An 18,799-nucleotide genomic window follows, 5' to 3' on the forward strand; every position below is an offset into this window, starting at 1 on the left:
ACATGACAAAATGTGGACAATTTCAAGGGGTATGAATACTTTTTCAAGGCACTGTATATGTTTGGGGGAGGGGAAGGTTAAACTAATCTCCAGACCTAACATGATTTCCATGCAGGGGCAGACTGACCATTTGAGCACTCAGGCACTGCCCGAGGGCCCGGGTCAGTAGGGGGCCCCATGAGATGCCCCTGGTACCTTTCACAGTCTTTTTCGGGTGTGGGCGAGAACACAGGGGCCCCATGATCCCCTATTGCCCGGGGGCCCCATGAGTTGTCAGTATGTATGTAAAAACCACAAACACGGCTCTGGCAGTAAAAGGGTTAAAGCCAGGGTCTTCTCTCCACGGCCTGGACTTTGTGTCACTTGTACATAATGATAAGAATATGGATATATATACTCTATATCTCATTACCAGGGAGCTCAGACGGCGTCCCTCACTGAGCAGAGAAGGGCGGGCAGGGCTCCTCATCCCGAGTACACCTGGAGGGAGGCACAGCGCCTTGTGACCCGCCTCATACGGTGATGAGTAGCTGGGAGTGTACAGGTCTGCTTCCATCCGTTTCCTGTGGGCTGGGTCCTTCTGGGAAGGTGAGGACGGAGGAACAAAGCGTCTATTATCGCCCTGTCTGTGTACATGACCCGAGGACGAGGCGACAGCGTGCTGATAACGATGTTTACAAGAAGCCGAGGGCAGGCGTGAGGTGACCTGTACCTCCTATACCTGGGCTGGGGAGAACCTCCTATACCTGGGCTGGGGAGAAGCTTCTATACCTGGATTGAGGAGCGCCCCCTATACTTGGTCTGGGGAGAGCTTCATACACCCGGTCTGGGGAGAGCTTCATACACCCGGTCTGGGGAGAACCTTCTATACTTGGACTAGGAAGAGCTTGCTATACCTGGACTGAGGAGCACCCTCTACACCTGGTCTGTAGAGAGCCTTCCATACCTGGACTGAGGAGCGCCCCGTACACCTGGTCTGTAGAGAGCCTTCCATACCTGGACTGAGGAGCGCCCCGTACACCTGGTCTGTAGAGAGCCTTCCATACCTGGACTGAGGAGCGCCCCGTACACCTGGTCTGTAGAGAGCCTTCCATACCTGGACTGAGGAGCGCCCCGTACACCTGGTCTGTAGAGCGCTTTCTATACCTGGACTGAGGAGCGCCCCGTACACCTGGTCTGTAGAGAGCCTTCCATACCTGGACTGAGGAGCGCCCCGTACACCTGGTCTGTAGAGAGCTTTCTATACCTGGACTGAGGAGCGCCCCGTACACCTGGTCTGTAGAGAGCCTTCCATACCTGGACTGAGGAGCGCCCCGTACACCTGGTCTGTAGAGAGCATTCCATACCTGGACTGAGGAGCGCCCCGTACACCTGGTCTGTAGAGAGCTTTCTATACCTGGACTGAGGAGCGCCCCGTACACCTGGTCTGTAGAGAGCTTTCTATACCTGGACTGAGGAGCGCCCCGTACACCTGGTCTGGAGAGAGCTTTCTATACCTGGACTGAGGAGCGCCCCGTACACCTGGTCTGTAGAGAGCCTTCCATACCTGGACTGAGGAGCGCCCCGTACACCTGGTCTGTAGAGAGCTTTCCATACCTGGACTGAGGAGCGCCCCGTACACCTGGTCTGGAGAGAGCTTTCCATACCTGGAATGAGGAGCGCCCCGTACACCTGGTCTGTAGAGAGCCTTCCATACCTGGACTGAGGAGTGCCCCGTACACCTGGTCTGTAGAGAGCTTTCTATACCTGGACTGAGGAGCGCCCCGTATGCCTGGTCTAGAGAGAGCCTTCTATACCTGGTCTGGGGAGAGCTTCATACACTTGGTCTGGAGACAGCCTTCTATACATGGACTAGGGAGAGCTTGCTATACCTGGACTGAGGAGTGCCCCCTACACCTGGACTGATTTATACAGCCACTGGCCCGGGCTATAGACACAGCAATGCTGCTGCAGAGCATCCTCCTGTCCTTCCTGCTATCACATGTGACAGGTAGGTGTCACTTACCTTAGCCCATATAATATGGCTTTTACCTGAGGTTATATATACATGTCATGTGAGGCTGCCCTTTGGTGTACAGGTATTCTATGACATGGGTTAAAGTACTGTAGATGTAAAATTGATGTTGGAACTTTTTTTCTTAACTAAAGTATATATAACGTACTGCTTTTGCTATTATCTGCTGCCAGCAAAGCCTTAATGTTCTGGGATATTGTGGTTATCATTGATGATGTCACCAGTGCATGCGCAGCTCATTATACGTTCAGTCCATGCCGAGATGTGAAGAGCGCCTATGCCAGGATGACATCATCATAGATCTCTGACAGGAATGAGCGTATTCGGATCCTAGTTCAATACCACATGAGCGAGCCCATTAGGATGCTGTCACTGTATTGGGCCAATGGTCTGCACTGAGACATTACTGGCCCCCTGTATGTGCTGCTGAGGAGTGGGAAATGTCCCAGCTGCAGATGACTGTCCCAGTGTAGTGATAGCTTCTCGCTCACATGGGTTTGGACAAGGATCTGAAGAAGTAAGAGTTCATCCCTTGTTTCTGGCATAGATAATCACTCATGCAATTATTAATTGGTTTGTTTTGGCCCATGCATGCCCTGGATTTGAAGAGGCATCAGTGGAAGAAGCAGGGGTACATCTACAAAAAATATAGCTCCTGTAGCAAGTAAGGATGAGCCAAAGTTTTGTTGGAACTTGAATTTGGACCAAACCCAAAATTAAGATGTCACTTCTGCCAACTGCTGCCCAATCAGCATGTATACAAAGGGACAGGGATGCTTTTGACACGATTGACCTTTTCAGACCACATCGCTATGAGTCAATGACATTGGCATAATATGGCCATGTGTCCATATTATGAATGCTGCTGCCAGAATCATCCACCTTACCAGCTGTTCAGTGTCTGCCACCCCTCTCTGCCAATCCCTGCTCTAGCTGCCACTTACCCAATTAATTAAATTCAAAATATCAACAACTTACAAAGCCATCCACGGCTCGGCCCCCCAGCTACATCACTAACCTAGTCTCAAACAGGGGGGGACTGACAACTCCTGGGGTCCCCGGGCAATAGGGGATCATGGGGCCCCTGTGTCCTTGCCCAAACTCAAAAAAGCCTATGAAAAAGGTACCAGGGGCATCTCATGGGGCCCCCTACTGACCCCGGGCCCTCGGGCAGTGCCCTAGTTTCCAAATAGTCAGTCCGCCCCTGGTCTCAAATACCAACCGAATCACACTTTGTTCCTCCTAAGACCTCCTGTTCTCTAGTTTCCTTGTCACCTCCTCCCATGCTCGCCTGCAGGACTTCTCCTGAGCCTCTCCCATCATATGGAATTCCCTACCCCAATCTGTCCAACAGTCTCCTACTCTTGTCAACTTCTTAGGCGATCCCTGAAAACGTTTCTCTTCAGAAAAGCTTATCCTGCCTCCCACCTAACAACTGTTCATGTAATCAGCTCCATCAGCTCATCCCCCCATTTTGTATCACTTGACCCTCCCATTTTTAGATTGTAAGCTCTAACAAGCAGAACCCTCTGATTCCTCCTGTATTCAATTGTATTGTAACTGTACTGTTTGCTCTCACACTGTAAAGCGCTGCGCAAACTTTTGGCGCTATATAAATCCTGTATAATAATAATTAGGTCAATGATGTTACGAGCATCCCCACCCCTTTGTGTACATGTAGTTGTTGGGTGGAGAATGTCCTGGCCACAGTTAGTTGTATGGGTAGGAGTCCCAGCTTCCTTCTAGGTTCAGTCCAAATCCAAGTTCAGACCAAACCCTGAGCACATCTTTAATTACAAGCACTGAAATTGTGCCCCATCCAAACATCTCTATGTACTATTCCTGAATAAGGGCTGTAAGTGTAAATGGGCGCTGCAGCGACCGGCAGCTGGAAGCAAAGGTAATCAGAGCGAAAGAATGTCACCAGAACACCATGGATCTCCGAAATGGGTCCAAAGCTTTATATAGCGATCACATCATTGTAACAAAAGCAATGTTTCAGAGCCACACTGGACTCCTTCATCAGGCATGTGACCATGCAAGAAACCTGCGTCCAGGGGCGGACTGACCATTTGGAAACTCGGGCACTGCCCGAGGGCCCGGGGTCAGTAGGGGGCCCCATGAGATGCCCCGGTACCTTTTTCATAGGCTTTTTTGAGTTTGGGCAAGGACACAGGGGCCCCATGATCCCCATGATCCCCTATTGCCCGGGGGCCCCATGAGTTGTCAGTCTGCCCCTGCCTGTGTCATTTCAAAACATTTACTTTTTTTTTTTTTTTCTTTACCATATGATTGCTGAATAAAGCTTTGAACCCATTCTGGAGATCCATGGGCTGCTGGTAACATTCTCTCCATCCAAACATTGCAAACCTATATTTTATATACAGTAACTTCATCATAATATCAACTCAGAACAGCAAATCAAACTAATCTTTTAATTAATATATTTCTAACAGATTAGTTGAGTCATTAACCCAATGTGCTGTAAGTGCAGTCTTGGGCAGGCGATCTATTATGCAATTTTCCTTTCTTTAACCACAGGTTGAAGTAAACAAAAAATAAAAAAACAAACAAAAAACCCAACAGGCTGGTTGTACTGAAGTCAATCAATCGACTTCAGTACAACCAGCCTGCCCATAGATGGATTGATATTTGGCCGGTTCCTGCTGAACGAGATTAATTTTGATAATTCTAGGGCTGGCTTTATCCACAGCTGCACTGTGTGACAGTGTAGTCACTCCACACTTCCGCTGATTGCCTTAGCAATACTCATGCTGTGCTACTATGAGTCCCACACCTCCCTGTCTTTGCAGTCTTTGAACTTTATCTTTCTCTAGCCCCCTCGACATCAGAGCCTCCTCACATCAGTGACCCCCCCTTCACATGAGATTCCTTAGAGCCCACTTCAAATGAGATCCCTATCTTACGAATAGTGCATCATGGCAGAGGGCAAAGCAGGTTTTGTGACAGGCAGCCTTCCATTCTTTTCTGAACGCTAGGGGAGGCACTTGATACCACCTGCTCTGGATTAGCGTAATTTGTTTCCATGGAGCAGGTATAACACTAGAGGACTCTGGGAAATCCAGGATTTAGCATCTCTTCTCAAGTGGTGTCCATGGCATACCCTGAATACATCATTGGATAGAGGAAGTTAATGTTGAGATACGAACAAGATGGCCTAAGCATCAACATTAGAGAAGAATGGCCTCCACCACAATACAAAGTAATGGCTAAAATACAGTTCCCCTGAGCATTGATGAGTCATTTGCTAAACTAAGGATTATGAGTTTGTTTTTGTTTTTTTGTGACAGACAGCAGACTTTAGGCTACGTTCACACTAGCATTGTGTGCAGGCGGCAGAGAGGTGTTTGGGAAGCATTTTTACCGCTTCCCAAACGCCTCTGACAATTCTGCACATTGCAGCACATGGTGCTGTTCTAACAGGAGCATTAGCATCGTGTCGCGGCAAAACGGACGCCTCTGGTCAAGTCAGGAGGCGTTAAAGCCTCCTATTCTAGTCTATGGTGCCGCTCCGCAAACGCCCGGCTGGCGTTTGCGGGGCATTTGTGGGGTGTTTGCGGAGCGGTAACACCATTCAAACTTCATTATAGGCATTTGTGGGGCGTTTTTAACGCTCGACAAATGCCTAGCAACTGGCGCTAAACCGCGTATACGGAGTTTGCGGAGCGTTAAAATACCGCTCCGCAAATGCCGGACCAACACTTGGCAAACGCTATAGGGGCATTTGGCAAGCGTTTGTAAAACAGTCAAGTGTGAACGAGCCCTTACTTCTACATTAAACGATAAGTTGACCTTTTTACAAAAAATAATGCACATTTCTTTTGCAGGTTAAAGAAATGTGAATCTATTTTTTGTTGCAGGAGCCTCTAAACTAAAGCATTGCACCAGTGATCAGCAGTTCGCTGGTGCCATGCAGGTCTCCTGCAGACCTGTCAGTATATCTGCTTGCCTGTACAGAATGTATGGGCAAGCAGATATACTGAGTGGAAGATTCAATGAACTACCACGGCGCTCTACAGCGCCATGGTAGTTCATTGAGAATTTCAAGCCAACAGCCACTAAGGCTGTCGGGACTTCTAGTTCATTAATTCACAGAATAGCGTGAATGAATGATGCGGCCAGGCTAGCTGTTACAACAGGAAGCAGGGGCTTGTCCGTTCGTAAAATGTTACACCCTGAATATGGAAGTAATATGTTACATGTTATGAAAGATGACCCCATATCTCTCCATAAAGAGGACCTGTCACTAATTATTTCTATCAAAAGGGATGCATGCATTTCTTGTGATAGGAATAAAAGGGATTGAAATTTTTTTTAAAGGGTAAAATTTAAAAAAAAAAAAAAAAGTTTAACGTCCCCCTGTGCTTGCACGTAATGGTGAACGCATACGTAGGCCACGCCCACATTTAAACTGTGTTCAAACCACACACATGAGGTATCGCCACGAACGTTGGAGCAAGAGCAATAATTCTAGCGTTAAACCTCATCTGTAACTTTACACTGCTAACCTGTAGAAATTTTTAAAGCATCACCCATGGACATTTTTAAGTACTGTAGTTTGGCGCCATTCCACGAGCGTGCGTAATTTTAAAGCTTGACATGTTGGGTATCTATTTACTCGCCATAACATCCTCTTTCATATTTTACAAACAAATGGGGTATGTATTGTGTGGGTTTTTTTTTCTTTTTATCAAAGTGTATTTTTTTCCAAAAAAATTATATATTAATTTATAAAAACTGCTCATTTTCAGTTTTTGGCCAAGTACATCCTGAATTTTTGGCTTCGGTACCAGAATTTTCATTTCAGTGCACCACTAGTTTGTATGGCCTCCATGTGCTTGTATGCACGCCTGACAATGTCAGGGCATGCTCCTAATGAGACGATGGATGGTGTCCTGGGGTATTTCCTTCCAGATTTGGACCAGGACATCACTGAGCTCCTGGACAGTCTCAAGTACAATCTGGTGGCGATGAATGGTCCAAAACATGATATCTCATAGGTGTTCTATTGGATTTACGTCAGGAGACTGTAGGGGCCATTCAGTGGTATCAAATCCTCCAGGAACTGCTTGCATACTCTTGTCACATGAAGCCGGGCATTGTTGTGCACCATGAGGAACCCAGGACCCACTGCATTTCATCCGGATGCCTAATGGCAGTCAGGGTGCCATTGTCTAGCCTGTAGAGGTCTATGCGTCCCTCCATGGATATGCCTCCCCAGACCATCACTGACCCATCATCAAAAGGGTCATGCAGAATGATGTTACAGGTAGCATAACGGTTTCCATGGCTTCTTCAGACCCTTTCACGTCTGTCACATGTGCTCAGGGTGAACCTGCTCTCATCTGTGAAAAGCACAGGGAGTCAGTGGTGGACCTGCCAATTCTGGTGTTCAATGGCAAATGCCAATCAAGCTCTATGGTGCCAGCCAGTGAGCACAGGGCCCATTAGAGGATGTCGGACCCTCAGGCCACCCTCATGAAGTCTGTTTCTGATTGTTTGGTCAGAGACATTCACTGCCTACGATGAAAGCAGTGAGGATCTTCTAGCGATAAGATGTTTTTTGTACCTCCTTGTCAGTAACCAGGATGTGAGGTGGGGGGAAGGAGTCACAGGACCTGAAAAGATAAACCAAGATAGCCAGCAGAAAGATTTTATACCCGTGTCCCCAGCAGGGGAAATGCAGTGGAAAGTATGAGAAGAGTGCACCTGTGAGGACAAGTAACAGTCAACTGTCCAAATAAGGCCTGGTTCACAGAGAGCCAAGCAGCCCGCATTTGCACGGGTACGGCAGTCCATTCATTTGCATGGGCTGCTGTGCCCACACCTCACGCAAGGAAAAGGTGCATGCACCCTCTCCAAAATGCCTCCACACGGCAACTGTTTTGACCATGCAGTTTGTGTGGTTACTGCACCCGTGATCACGCCACATGAGATGCGTTGGGGTGCCTTTCAGAATGAATGCAAGAGACACGCAATGTGGTTGCGGGAACAGGTGCGATTAAAAAGTGTTCCTTTTAATTTTTTTGGAGCAGTGCATTATTGAAGTCTTTGAATTGACATGAAAGCCAGGTAAATGACATTTTCTAAAGCAGGATTTGGCAATGACAGCCTTGATATTTTGCAAGTACATTTGACTTTAACCATCCACAGTTCACATTTCATCAGTTTAGAACAGTAGTTGGATTGATTGCTAATACAGTTTTATGCTCCGAAATATTGTTAAATATTACCTTACCTGACTGTCAGGTACTTGGCTGTCTAAGTAATAGGTTGGTGTTTATAAAGGAACACCCAGTTTCTCTACCTCACCTGGCATGACTCACAGTTTGGCAGAAGTGTAAACCTCCTTTATGTTGTACATATAAAATAAACTACTGGGTAAATTTACCTAGTACATTGTAAATAGCAGTTAATGCATTTGATACTGGTGTCTGGCTATTGTTCTGTATTAGGTCAGGTGACATTCTCTTCAGCTTCATTGCTTTCACACAGTTATGTCTGGAAAGGTGCTTTTTTTGCAGCAACGTTTCCCCTATAGGCATGTATTATCACCTTATTCAACAATTTATTTCCTTAACCATCTTCAGGGCCCAGTCAAATCAGAGCAGTTTCCTGCCATATACAGCTGAAACTCGAAAAATTAGAATATCATGCAAAAGTTCATTTATTTCAGTAATGCAACTTAAAGGTGAAACTAATATATGAAATAGACTCATTACATGCAAAGCAAGATAGTTCAAGCTGTGATTTGTCATAATTGTGATGATTATGGCTTACAGCTCATGAAAACCCCAAATCCACAATCTCAGAAAATTAGAATATTGTGTTTTTTAGTTTTTTGTTTTTTTTTCTTGCTGCTATAAACAAAAAAAGATCGAAAATTTTGAAATAAAACAATGTTACTTTCAGCTATAAAAAATATGTAGTAAACTCAAAGCTGGTCATAAATTTAGGCCAAAATTTATTCTGCTACATGTCTTTGGTAAAAAAAAAATCCTGCACTAATTTAACTGACAATTGCTGGGTCATGCAATACTGTACATAAGTGAAATTTATGTCCTTTCACACAAATAGAGCTTTATTTTGGTGGTATTTGATCACCTCTGGGGTTTTGTTTGTTTTTTTGCGCTATAACCAAAAAAACCCCCCAAAAATTTAGAAAAAAAAAACACTATTATTTTACTTCTGTCATAAAAAATATCCAAACAATTCAAATGTTGTAAAATATAGGCCAAAATGTATTTTGCTACATGTTTTTGGGAAAAAATCCCAATAACTGCATATTAATTGGTTTAGATAATGGAATTTACACAGCTTTTACTTTCTGACTGCCTATCACATTTCTTGAGGTTTTAAAATACCAGGACAAACACCCCCAAATGATCCCTCTTCAGAAAATAGACACCCTAAGCTATCTGCTGAGAGGCATGTTGAGTCCATGGAAGATTTATTTTTTTTTCACAAGTTTTTGGAAAATGAGAACTTTTTTTTATTTACACAAAGTTGTCACTTAAATGATATATTGCTCACACATGCCATGGGTATATTTGGAGTTACACCCCAAAATACTGCTAATTCTACCGAGTATGGGGATACCACATGTGTGAGACTTTTTGGGAGCCTAGCCACATACAGGAGCCTGAAATCCAATTACCACTTTGAAAGCCTGAAGGTGTGCAACTTCCTCATTTCACTTCTTCACTACCTATCACAATTTCAGAGGAAATGTCAGAATAGCTCCAAACCCCTCCCCTTTTTGGAAAGTAGATACCCCAAGGAATTTAAAAAGAGGCTTGGTATTTTTCAGATCTAATTTTCTCTCACAAGGTTTTGAAATATATATATATATATATATATATATATATATATATATATATATATATATATATATATATATATATATATATAAAGAAAAAATATGTTTTTTGTTTTCTTTCTTCAAATATATACCAAAGCATAGGGGCCATTCACCTACTGGCCACCCCAGCCCCTATGCTTCAGCATATATGCTCTTTTTTAACTGCGGATGAAAAATATCATCCAACAGCGCTGCACACACATACTTGTATGTATGTTCTGATAGCAAGACCCTGTTGCTGTCAGAATAAATAAGTTGGTGCTGCATGGCATTCCTGCAAAGAAAACAGCAGTGGTTAACAATAAAACTGTAACCATAAAACAGTGACTCAATAAAACAACTTTTTTATTGAAATTTGTGCCAAAAACATTATAAAATATGTCAAAGCATAGGGGCCATCCACCCACTGGCCACCCCAAGCCCCCATGCTTCGACATATATGCTCTTTTTCTTCTCCTTCTCCTCTTCCTCCCGCTTCCTGGCAAATGTCTAAATAGTGGCACGCTTGAATAAAAATTGTCCACATATAAGTGGTACCCCATATGGAAAAAGGATGACACCAAGTCCCAAACTATCTTGCCACTGCTCCCCATGTAGTTTGGGCATATGAGGGGCTCCACATAACTATCTTTTTCCCTTGTAAATCCGAAACTTATATATAAAGCCTGTTGCCCTCTCACAGGTCTTATACATCTTGACCCCATATCTGGCACGCTTGCTGGGGAGAAATTGTTTGAATGTAAGGCAGCCAGGAAAACTACTGAGTGACTCATCAACACAGATGTTTTGCTGGGGAGTATAGGTATCTGCACATTTTTGGTTAAAGTGATTTACGAGGGGCCAAATTTTGTGGAGCAGTTCAAATTCAGGGTCACCCTGAGGATGGCAGAGTGTATTGACGTTGAAATGCATAAAACGCATTATATTCTCATATCTATGCCTGGCCATGGCAGCAGAGAACATGGGCATTTGATGAATTGGGTCTGTTGACAAATACAACCGCAATTTTTTTTAGTAATGCCCATGTTGAGGGTTAGGTCCAAAAAAAGTTTAAATTCGGAAACCCTAATGGGTTTCCATGAGAATGATCTGGCAGGGTTTGAATTTTGGGTTGGCGGCGATAAACTGTTGTGCATATAAATTGCTTTGATCTACAATCAATGCATACATATCTTCTGTGAAAATGGCTCCAAAAAATCAATGGGAGTAGTTAAATTTGCTGTTTCCACCTGAATTTCGGATTGGGCAGTGAATGGGGGGAAGTACGGGTGCTGCAGAACTTGTGGGCTGATTATCGGGATTTGTAAGTACATTCTGAAGGACACTAGGGGCTCTATGGGCCTGTGTGCGAATTCTGAGGGACGCTACTTGTGCTTGCCACCGCACCAGCTTGTATTGCACTTATGGGACTCGCCACGTCACCAAGTGATACTGCAGTGCTGGTATGTATAAGACCAGGATGTACTAGGCCGCTGGTGCTCGCCAGCTCACCAAAAGGTAGAGCGGCACTAGTACTGGCACTCTGCTGCATATGAGAATCATCATGCGATTATAACATCTCAGCAATGGGGTCGGGTATGCCTGACCTTAGCAGGGACCTATTCTCCTTCGTCTGAGCTATCTGTTGTCTACAGGTTCGTATTCTGAGGCAGATTCTGTCAGTGAGGCTTCCCCTTCGCTTTCACTGGACATGCTCAGAATCCTGTAGGCCTCTTCACTAGAGTACCTTTCGTTGGACATTTTGGCCACAAAATGTATAGGTACCTAGTGCGATTCACGGGAAAAAGAACACCTGTCTGTCAGGGACTCCTTGAATCCCTACAAAAAAATGTACCCTCAAGTGCTAACACAGATCAGGCCTGATTCTGCAAACACTGCTTTTTTGTGTGCAGTATATCAAGGGACAGTGATCTACTGACACTGCATTTGCTGGGGGGAGAGGAAGGGAGGAGGTGGGGGGGGGGGGGGTAAGCGTAGGGGCTAAACGCAGGTGCCGGGGCTAATCCTGCTAACACTGCATTTTTGGGGACACTCTACTAATGTGAACGCTGGTATAGTGCTGATCTGATCAAAGATATTGATCCGATCAGACAGTATACTAGCAATGGAGGTTTATTGTGTATGTGAGTGTGTTCCTGGCAATCAAGGGGTTAACTGTTAGTGGTGTAATGATGGGCAATCTGACGTTATCTGGGAGGGATGCTATCTGACACTAACACTATCTGAAGTCACCGGTGACACTAATACAGTGATCAGCAAAAAATCTGTACACTGTACTAATGACACTGGTGACAGGGCAGTGAAGGGGTTAAATGTGGCGATCAAGGGGTTAAATGTGACCTAAATGTGTTCTAACTGTGTCTACAGTAAGTGTGCTGATTTACTCACTGTATCTTTCTTCTCTCTCTGGGACGGAATGGGCCCAGAGAGAGAAGATGTCATTATTTCTTGTACCTGTGTAAGTGTAAACACAGGTACAGGAAGATCCCTGATAGGACAGGGATCGCTCATCCAATTTAGGCTGAACTTCACTGGCCTAAATCCGATGACCGATTCCTTGGGCACCGAATCACGGCATCCACGGGTCGGCGGGGGCGACCTGCAATCACCGTGGGAGCGTAAATCACGTGATTTTGCGCGCCTGTGCTGCCCTGTAACCGTATTACTGCTATAGGACGGACAGGAACCTGTTAAAGAATATGTAAACCCAACAATTTATATTTCTGATATGTGCCTGCTGTACTTGTATAAAAAAGTATCCTGTCCTCCTTTCTATCAATTCCTTTGTGTGAAATCGCCCCTTGAAGACGTTATTCATGACGAAACTAGTAGGGCTTGGCTTGCTGGATGCTGACGTCTGTGGAGAGGATTGAGTCACGAGCGCTGTAGTGAGTGTGCGGGGAACAGGAGGCTGTTATACCATTTGCTGTTTTATGCTGTTATACTGGTGTCGGTGAAGACACCCTTTTTGTGAGTGTAAATCTTTATTAAATTGTTGGATACTTTTTATAAAAAAACTGGCTGCACCATGATTTTCTCTTTCATTCCCAAACATGACCTTGGTGGAGAGATATAAAAAGAGAGAGTGATATAATGCTCCTGGAACCGTTCTATTGAGTGGTGGATACCTACCTTATGGATGATTGTGTAACCTGAGAAGTTGATTTATTGCATCTGCTCCCAGAGCAAAAAGCGTTTTTGCTGATCTAGAGATTGATCAGCATGGAGCTCTGGTGAGTTACCCAACTTTACTTTGGTGGTGGATTTTGGCACAATTTCTTTGAGAGCACTTGAATTTGAAAAGGATTTGTTTGGACATTTGAAGAAATTCAAAATTGGACAATTTTTATATTTACAAATGTAATTATTTAAATTACTTATGCACTAAAAAATAGTTTTGCACAGAATTTTGATATTTTTTTATATTAATTGAGAATAGATATATCTTTTGCACTAATGTTTCTACACTAAATTAGGAATAGTTTGTGGTTTTAGCGCATTCCTTTATTTAAGTTATAGCACTAAGAAATTTATTTGGTTTCTTTGAGGTGGAATTGCTGCTTTAAAGTATTAAGGGTGTGGCGCTTTTATTACACTTCTGATGTGCCTGCTGTACTTGTATAAAAAAGTATCCTGTTCTCCTTTCTATCGATTCCTTTGTGTGAAATCCCCGGTGTCCCGCTGCTGTCCTCTTAAAATCTGACCACACTAAGCAGAACACACCGTGGTCAGTTCTCTCTAGCTGTTAGGGATGCACTAGTATATATCGGCGGCTGGAGTGTATTGGGCGAAAACAGTGTTATCAGCATTTTTCCAATAGGAAAAAATGTGCAGATAATGGCCGTGACTTTACCTGAGATTTTGCCACAATTTTACCATGCTTAGGGTGCATTTTTCATAGGCCATGTGACTCAAAAAATGTATCAAAACACAACACGTGCTCTTTTTATGGGTTTTCAATGCATTTCAGACCTGGTTCACATCAATGTAGTTTGTGTTTTGTTTTTTTCAGTGCGTTTTGCATTTTTGCATGCACGTTTTTGATGCCTTTTTTGATGCGTTTTTTTTTTTTTTTGTAAATTTTTTTTTTTTTGGCCAACTTGTTGCTGGGCAGATTAAAAACTTTTTAACTCACCAAATATGCACCAAAAATGCGGAAAGCAGGATCTTTAACGACTAGGGGACCGCCCGCAGTAGATATACTGCTACAAGGTGGCCCCTCTGCGCAGGATCACGTATATAAACGTGATCCTGCATTCCGGGGTAGGGGGATTGCCGGCAAACACAGATTGGGAGAAAGGCTGCATTGTTTTCAATGGAGCTCTCCTCCCTGTCAGCTTTCAGCACACTGTTGCGGAATTGCTGATCACAGCCTTCTGGAACAGTGTGTATCGGAGAGGTACACACCCCTGCCCCCTAGTAAAACACTCCCCTCACACAGTTAACCCTTTGTCTCCAAACGTTAACCACTTCCTCCCCAGTTCCATAAGTACAGTGTTTGTTGTTTTTTTTTTTTTTTTTTTTTTTTTTTTTTTTTTTTGCACCACTGATCACTGTAATGGTGTCACTGGGGATGTCAGTGACCCCAAGTCAGTCCGTGTGTCCCCCCCCCCCCCCCGTGTCAGAATGTCTGCCACATTCCCACCATAAGTCGCCGATTGCTGCCATAAATCACCGATTGCTGCCATAAGTCGCTTATCGCCACTATTATTAGTATAAAAAAAATACCGCTATTTGTAAATGCTATAACTTTCACGGAAACCAATTAATTTACACGTATTGAGATTTTTTTTTTTTTTAGCAGAGACATGTCGTAGAATAAATTTTGGCCAAAATTTATGACGAAATTTGATTTTAAAATTTTTTTACTGGACATGTTTTATAGCAAAAAGTCCAAAATATTGTTTTTTTTTTTCTCAAAATTGTCGTCCTTTTTTTTTTTTTTATAGTGCAAAAAATAAAAACCGCACAGGCGATCAAATACCACCAAAAGAAGGACCAATTTGTGGGGAAAAAGGGATGTAAATTTAATTTTGGTACAGCGTTGCATGACCTCGCAATTGTCAAAGTAACATAGCACCATAACATAAAACCGCTTATGTGACCGCATCCTGACTGCCTTGTAGGAGAAATACTGCTACAGGGCGACACAGGTGCGTAAAATCACACACACACACACACACACACACACATATATATATATATATATATATATATATATATATATATATATATATACACACATGATTTACACTCCCATGGTTTTCATGCCCCTCCCAGATGGCATCAGATTGCCCATCAGAACACCAGTAATCACATTTAACCCCTTGATTGCCAGGAAGATGCTTATACACAATAAACCTCCATTGCTAGTATAGTGTCTGAACAGATCAATATCTTTGATAAGATCAGCACTGTACCAGCGTTCACATTAGTATAGTGTCCCCAAAAACGCAGCGCTAGCAAGATCAGCCCCGGCACCTGCGTTTAGCCCCTAAGCTTACCCCCCCCCCCCTTCTCCCCCAGCAAGTGCAGTGCCAGTAGGTCACTGTCACTTGATACATTGCAAACAAACCATAGTGTTCGCAGAATCAGGCCTGATCTTTGTTAGCACTTGTCAGTAAATTTTGATGACTCTCATATGTAGCAGAGTGCCAGTACTAGTGCCGCGCTACCTTTTGGTGAACTGGCTAGCACCAGCTGTCTAGTACTTCCTGGTCTTTCACATACCTGTTCGATTGTAAGCTCCAAGGGGCAGGGCCCTCCTAACCCTCTTGTATTGAACTGTATTGTTGCTGTATTGTCTCCCGTTATATTGTAAAGCACTGAGCAAACTGTTGGCACTATATAATACCAGCACTGTAGTATGAGTTGGTGACGTGGCAAGTCCCATAAGTGCAGTACAAGCTGGTGCGGTGACGAGCACAAGTATTGTCCCACAACCACCAACAATTTGCACACAGGCCTGTAGAGCCCCTAATATCCTTCCAGATGTGCTTGTAAATCTTGATTGGCAGCCCAGAAATTCTGCAGCACTCGTACTTTCCCCATTCACTGCCCAACCCGGAAGATCTGTATGCATTGATTGTGGATCAAAGCATTCTATATGCACAACAATGTATCGCTACCAGCCAAAATTCAAACTTTGCCAGACCATTCGCATGGAAACTCATACGGTTTCCGAATTTTATATTTTTTTGGGGCCTAACCCTCAACATGGGCATTACTAAAAAAAAATAATTGCGGTTGTATTGGTCCACAGACCCGATTCATCATATGCCCGTGTTCTCTGCTGCCATGGCCAGGCATAGATATCCGAGTATAATGTGTTTTATGCATTTCACCGACAATACACTCTGTCGTTCTTGAGGTGACCCTGAATTTGACCGGTTACACAAAATTCAGCCCCTCGTAAATCACCTTAACCAAAAATTTGCAGGTGTCTATGCGTTGATGAGTCCCTCAATTTTTCTGGCTGCCTTACATTCAAACAATTTCTCCCCAGCAAGCGTGCCAGATATGGGGTCAAAATGTAGAAGAAAACAGAAGAAGATAAGAGGACAACAGGCTATACATATAAGTTTCAGATTCATGAGGGAAAGGGTCACGTGGAGCCCCCCCCGAATGCCCAGACTACATGGGGAGTAGTGGCAAGATAGTTTGGGACTTGGTGTCATCCTTTTTCCATATGGGGTACCACTAATACGTGGACAATTTTTATTCAAGCGTGCCACTATTTAGACATTTGTACAATCTTGGAACTGGCGCATGCGGCAAAGTGTGACCTAATGTGTGCATACCACACTTTTTTTTTTTTTTTTTTTTTTTTTTTATGGCAGAGGTTTCTTCTCTTTTTTTCATTCAGTCCACAGGCTGCATACAAAAAAAAGAACATAGCATATATACCCAACAAGGACCAGCGACGTACTGGTACATCACTGGACTTTCAATGGTTATACCAGGATGATGCCTACAGTTGCAGGCATCATCCTGGTATCATTTTTTTCAGCTAGCGATCGGCTTTCATGTAAAAGCAATCCTAGTGGCTAATTAGCTGCAGGATTGCTTTTACAGGCATCGGGAGACAATGCTCCCCCGCTGCCTTCCACGACCTTCTCGGGCAGTCCCGAGAAGAACCTGATAATGCGGCTGGTATTTTTGCCAGCTGACCATAGAGCTGATTGGAGACCAGAATGGTGCCAATCATCTCTATAGTCTAAGAATTCGAAAGCTACAAGCATTTCATCACTTCAGTTTTGCAGGATATAAACAGCGCCATTTGTAAATTGGGAAAGCATCTGATCACACCGATCTTAGTTTGATTAGATAATGTAAGGGCAGTGTAGAGATCTAGAGTCTGATAGACCCCAGATTTCTGAAAAAAAGAATATATGACAATGTCCATTGACGTTATTGGGGATATTTGCATTCCCTGTGATAGCATTAAAAGTGATAAAAAAAATATATAATTAAAGGGACAATGTAAAAATAAAGAAAAAAATCAAAATAACTTTAAAAAAAAAAAAGTACCCTCAACCCCCCCCCCCACCCTCCCGCGCACCTGCATTCGTGATCCTTGACCCTGTGCCATTATGGAAACAGCAGTTGCACCATGCATGTGAGGTATCGCCACAAACATCAGATCAAGGACAGTAATTCTAACACTAGACCTCCTCTGTATATCTAAATTGGTAGCTTGTAAAGGCTTTTAAAACGTTGCCTATGGATATTAAAAATGTATGCAGTTTGTCGCCTTTGCACGGGGCATGCAGTTTTAAAGCATGTCATGTTTGGTATCTATTTACTTGGCATACCATCATCTTTTGTACTTTACCAAATAATTGGCAAATATATTGTGTTTTTGTACATTAAAAGTAAAAAAAGTATTTTTTTTTAAATTGCATTTGAAAAATCGCTGCGTGAATACTATGTGACATAAAAATTGTAGTACTCGCCATTATATTCACTAGGGTGTCTGCTTTTAAAAAATATATAATGTTTGGCGGTTTAAATTAATTTCCTAGCAAAAAATAGATTTTTTTTTTCATGTGAACAAAAAGTGTCAGAAAAGGCTTGATCTTCAGGTGGTTAGAAGAGTGAGTGATGTGTGGCATAAACTTCTACTGCTGGGCATAAAACGCCCTCACCCCCAAAACGACCTCTTTTTGGAAAGTAGACACCCCAAACTATTTGCTGTGAGGCATGTTGAATCAATAGAAGAGTTTATTTTTTTACCACAAGTTTTTGGAAAATTATTATTTTTTTTTTTTTACACAAAATTGTCACTTTAAATGATTTATTGCTCACACATGCCATGGAATATGTGGAATTACTCCCCAAAATACATGCTGCTACTTCTCCCGAGTATGGGGGTACCACATGTGAGAGACGTTTTGGCAGTCTAGCCAAGTACAGGACCCCAAAATCCAATAAGCACCTTCAGGCTTTTAAAGGACTTTATTTCCTCATTACACTTCCTGACTACCTATCACAGTTTTGGAGGCCCTGAAATGCCAGGATAGCACCAACCCCCCCCCCCAAATTACCACTTTTTGGAAAGTAGACACCCCAAGGAATTTGATAAGATGCATGATGAGTATTTTTCAGATCTTGTTTGTTGCCACAAGTTTTTGGAAAATGAAGATCAAAACCAAAAACATATTTTTTCTTCTTTTTTTTTTTTTATTTCTTGTGAAAAAAATGAGATCTGCAAAATACTCGCCATGCCTCTCTTTAAATTCCTTGGGGTGTCTACTTTTCAAAAAGGGGTCATTTTGGGGGGGGGGGGGGGGTTTGGTGCTATCCTGGCATTTCAGGGCCTTCGAAACTGTGATGGGTAGTGAGGAAGTGAAATGAGGAAGTTACGCACCTTCAGGCTTTCAAAGTGGTCATTGGATTTCAGG

At 43.4% G+C, this 18,799-nt stretch overlaps 1 protein-coding gene across 1 annotated transcript in view; it reads left to right on the plus strand.

Moving 5' to 3' along the window:
- Window positions 1-421: 421 nt before the first annotated feature.
- The window catches only part of CDCP1 (CUB domain containing protein 1), an 88,147-nt gene continuing 69,769 nt past the window's right edge, over window positions 422-18,799 (plus strand). The window contains exon 1 of the mRNA XM_089687432.1: window positions 422-1,990. Within this exon, the coding sequence (XP_089543558.1) occupies window positions 1,942-1,990 (49 nt within the window). The 5' untranslated portion in view covers window positions 422-1,941. The remainder of the gene's footprint in view (window positions 1,991-18,799) is intronic.

This window comes from Staurois parvus, unplaced genomic scaffold (assembly GCF_062004578.1).
Source record: "Staurois parvus isolate SC_StPar_1 unplaced genomic scaffold, SC_StPar_1.0 ptg000020l, whole genome shotgun sequence".
NCBI lineage: Eukaryota > Metazoa > Chordata > Amphibia > Anura > Ranidae > Staurois > Staurois parvus.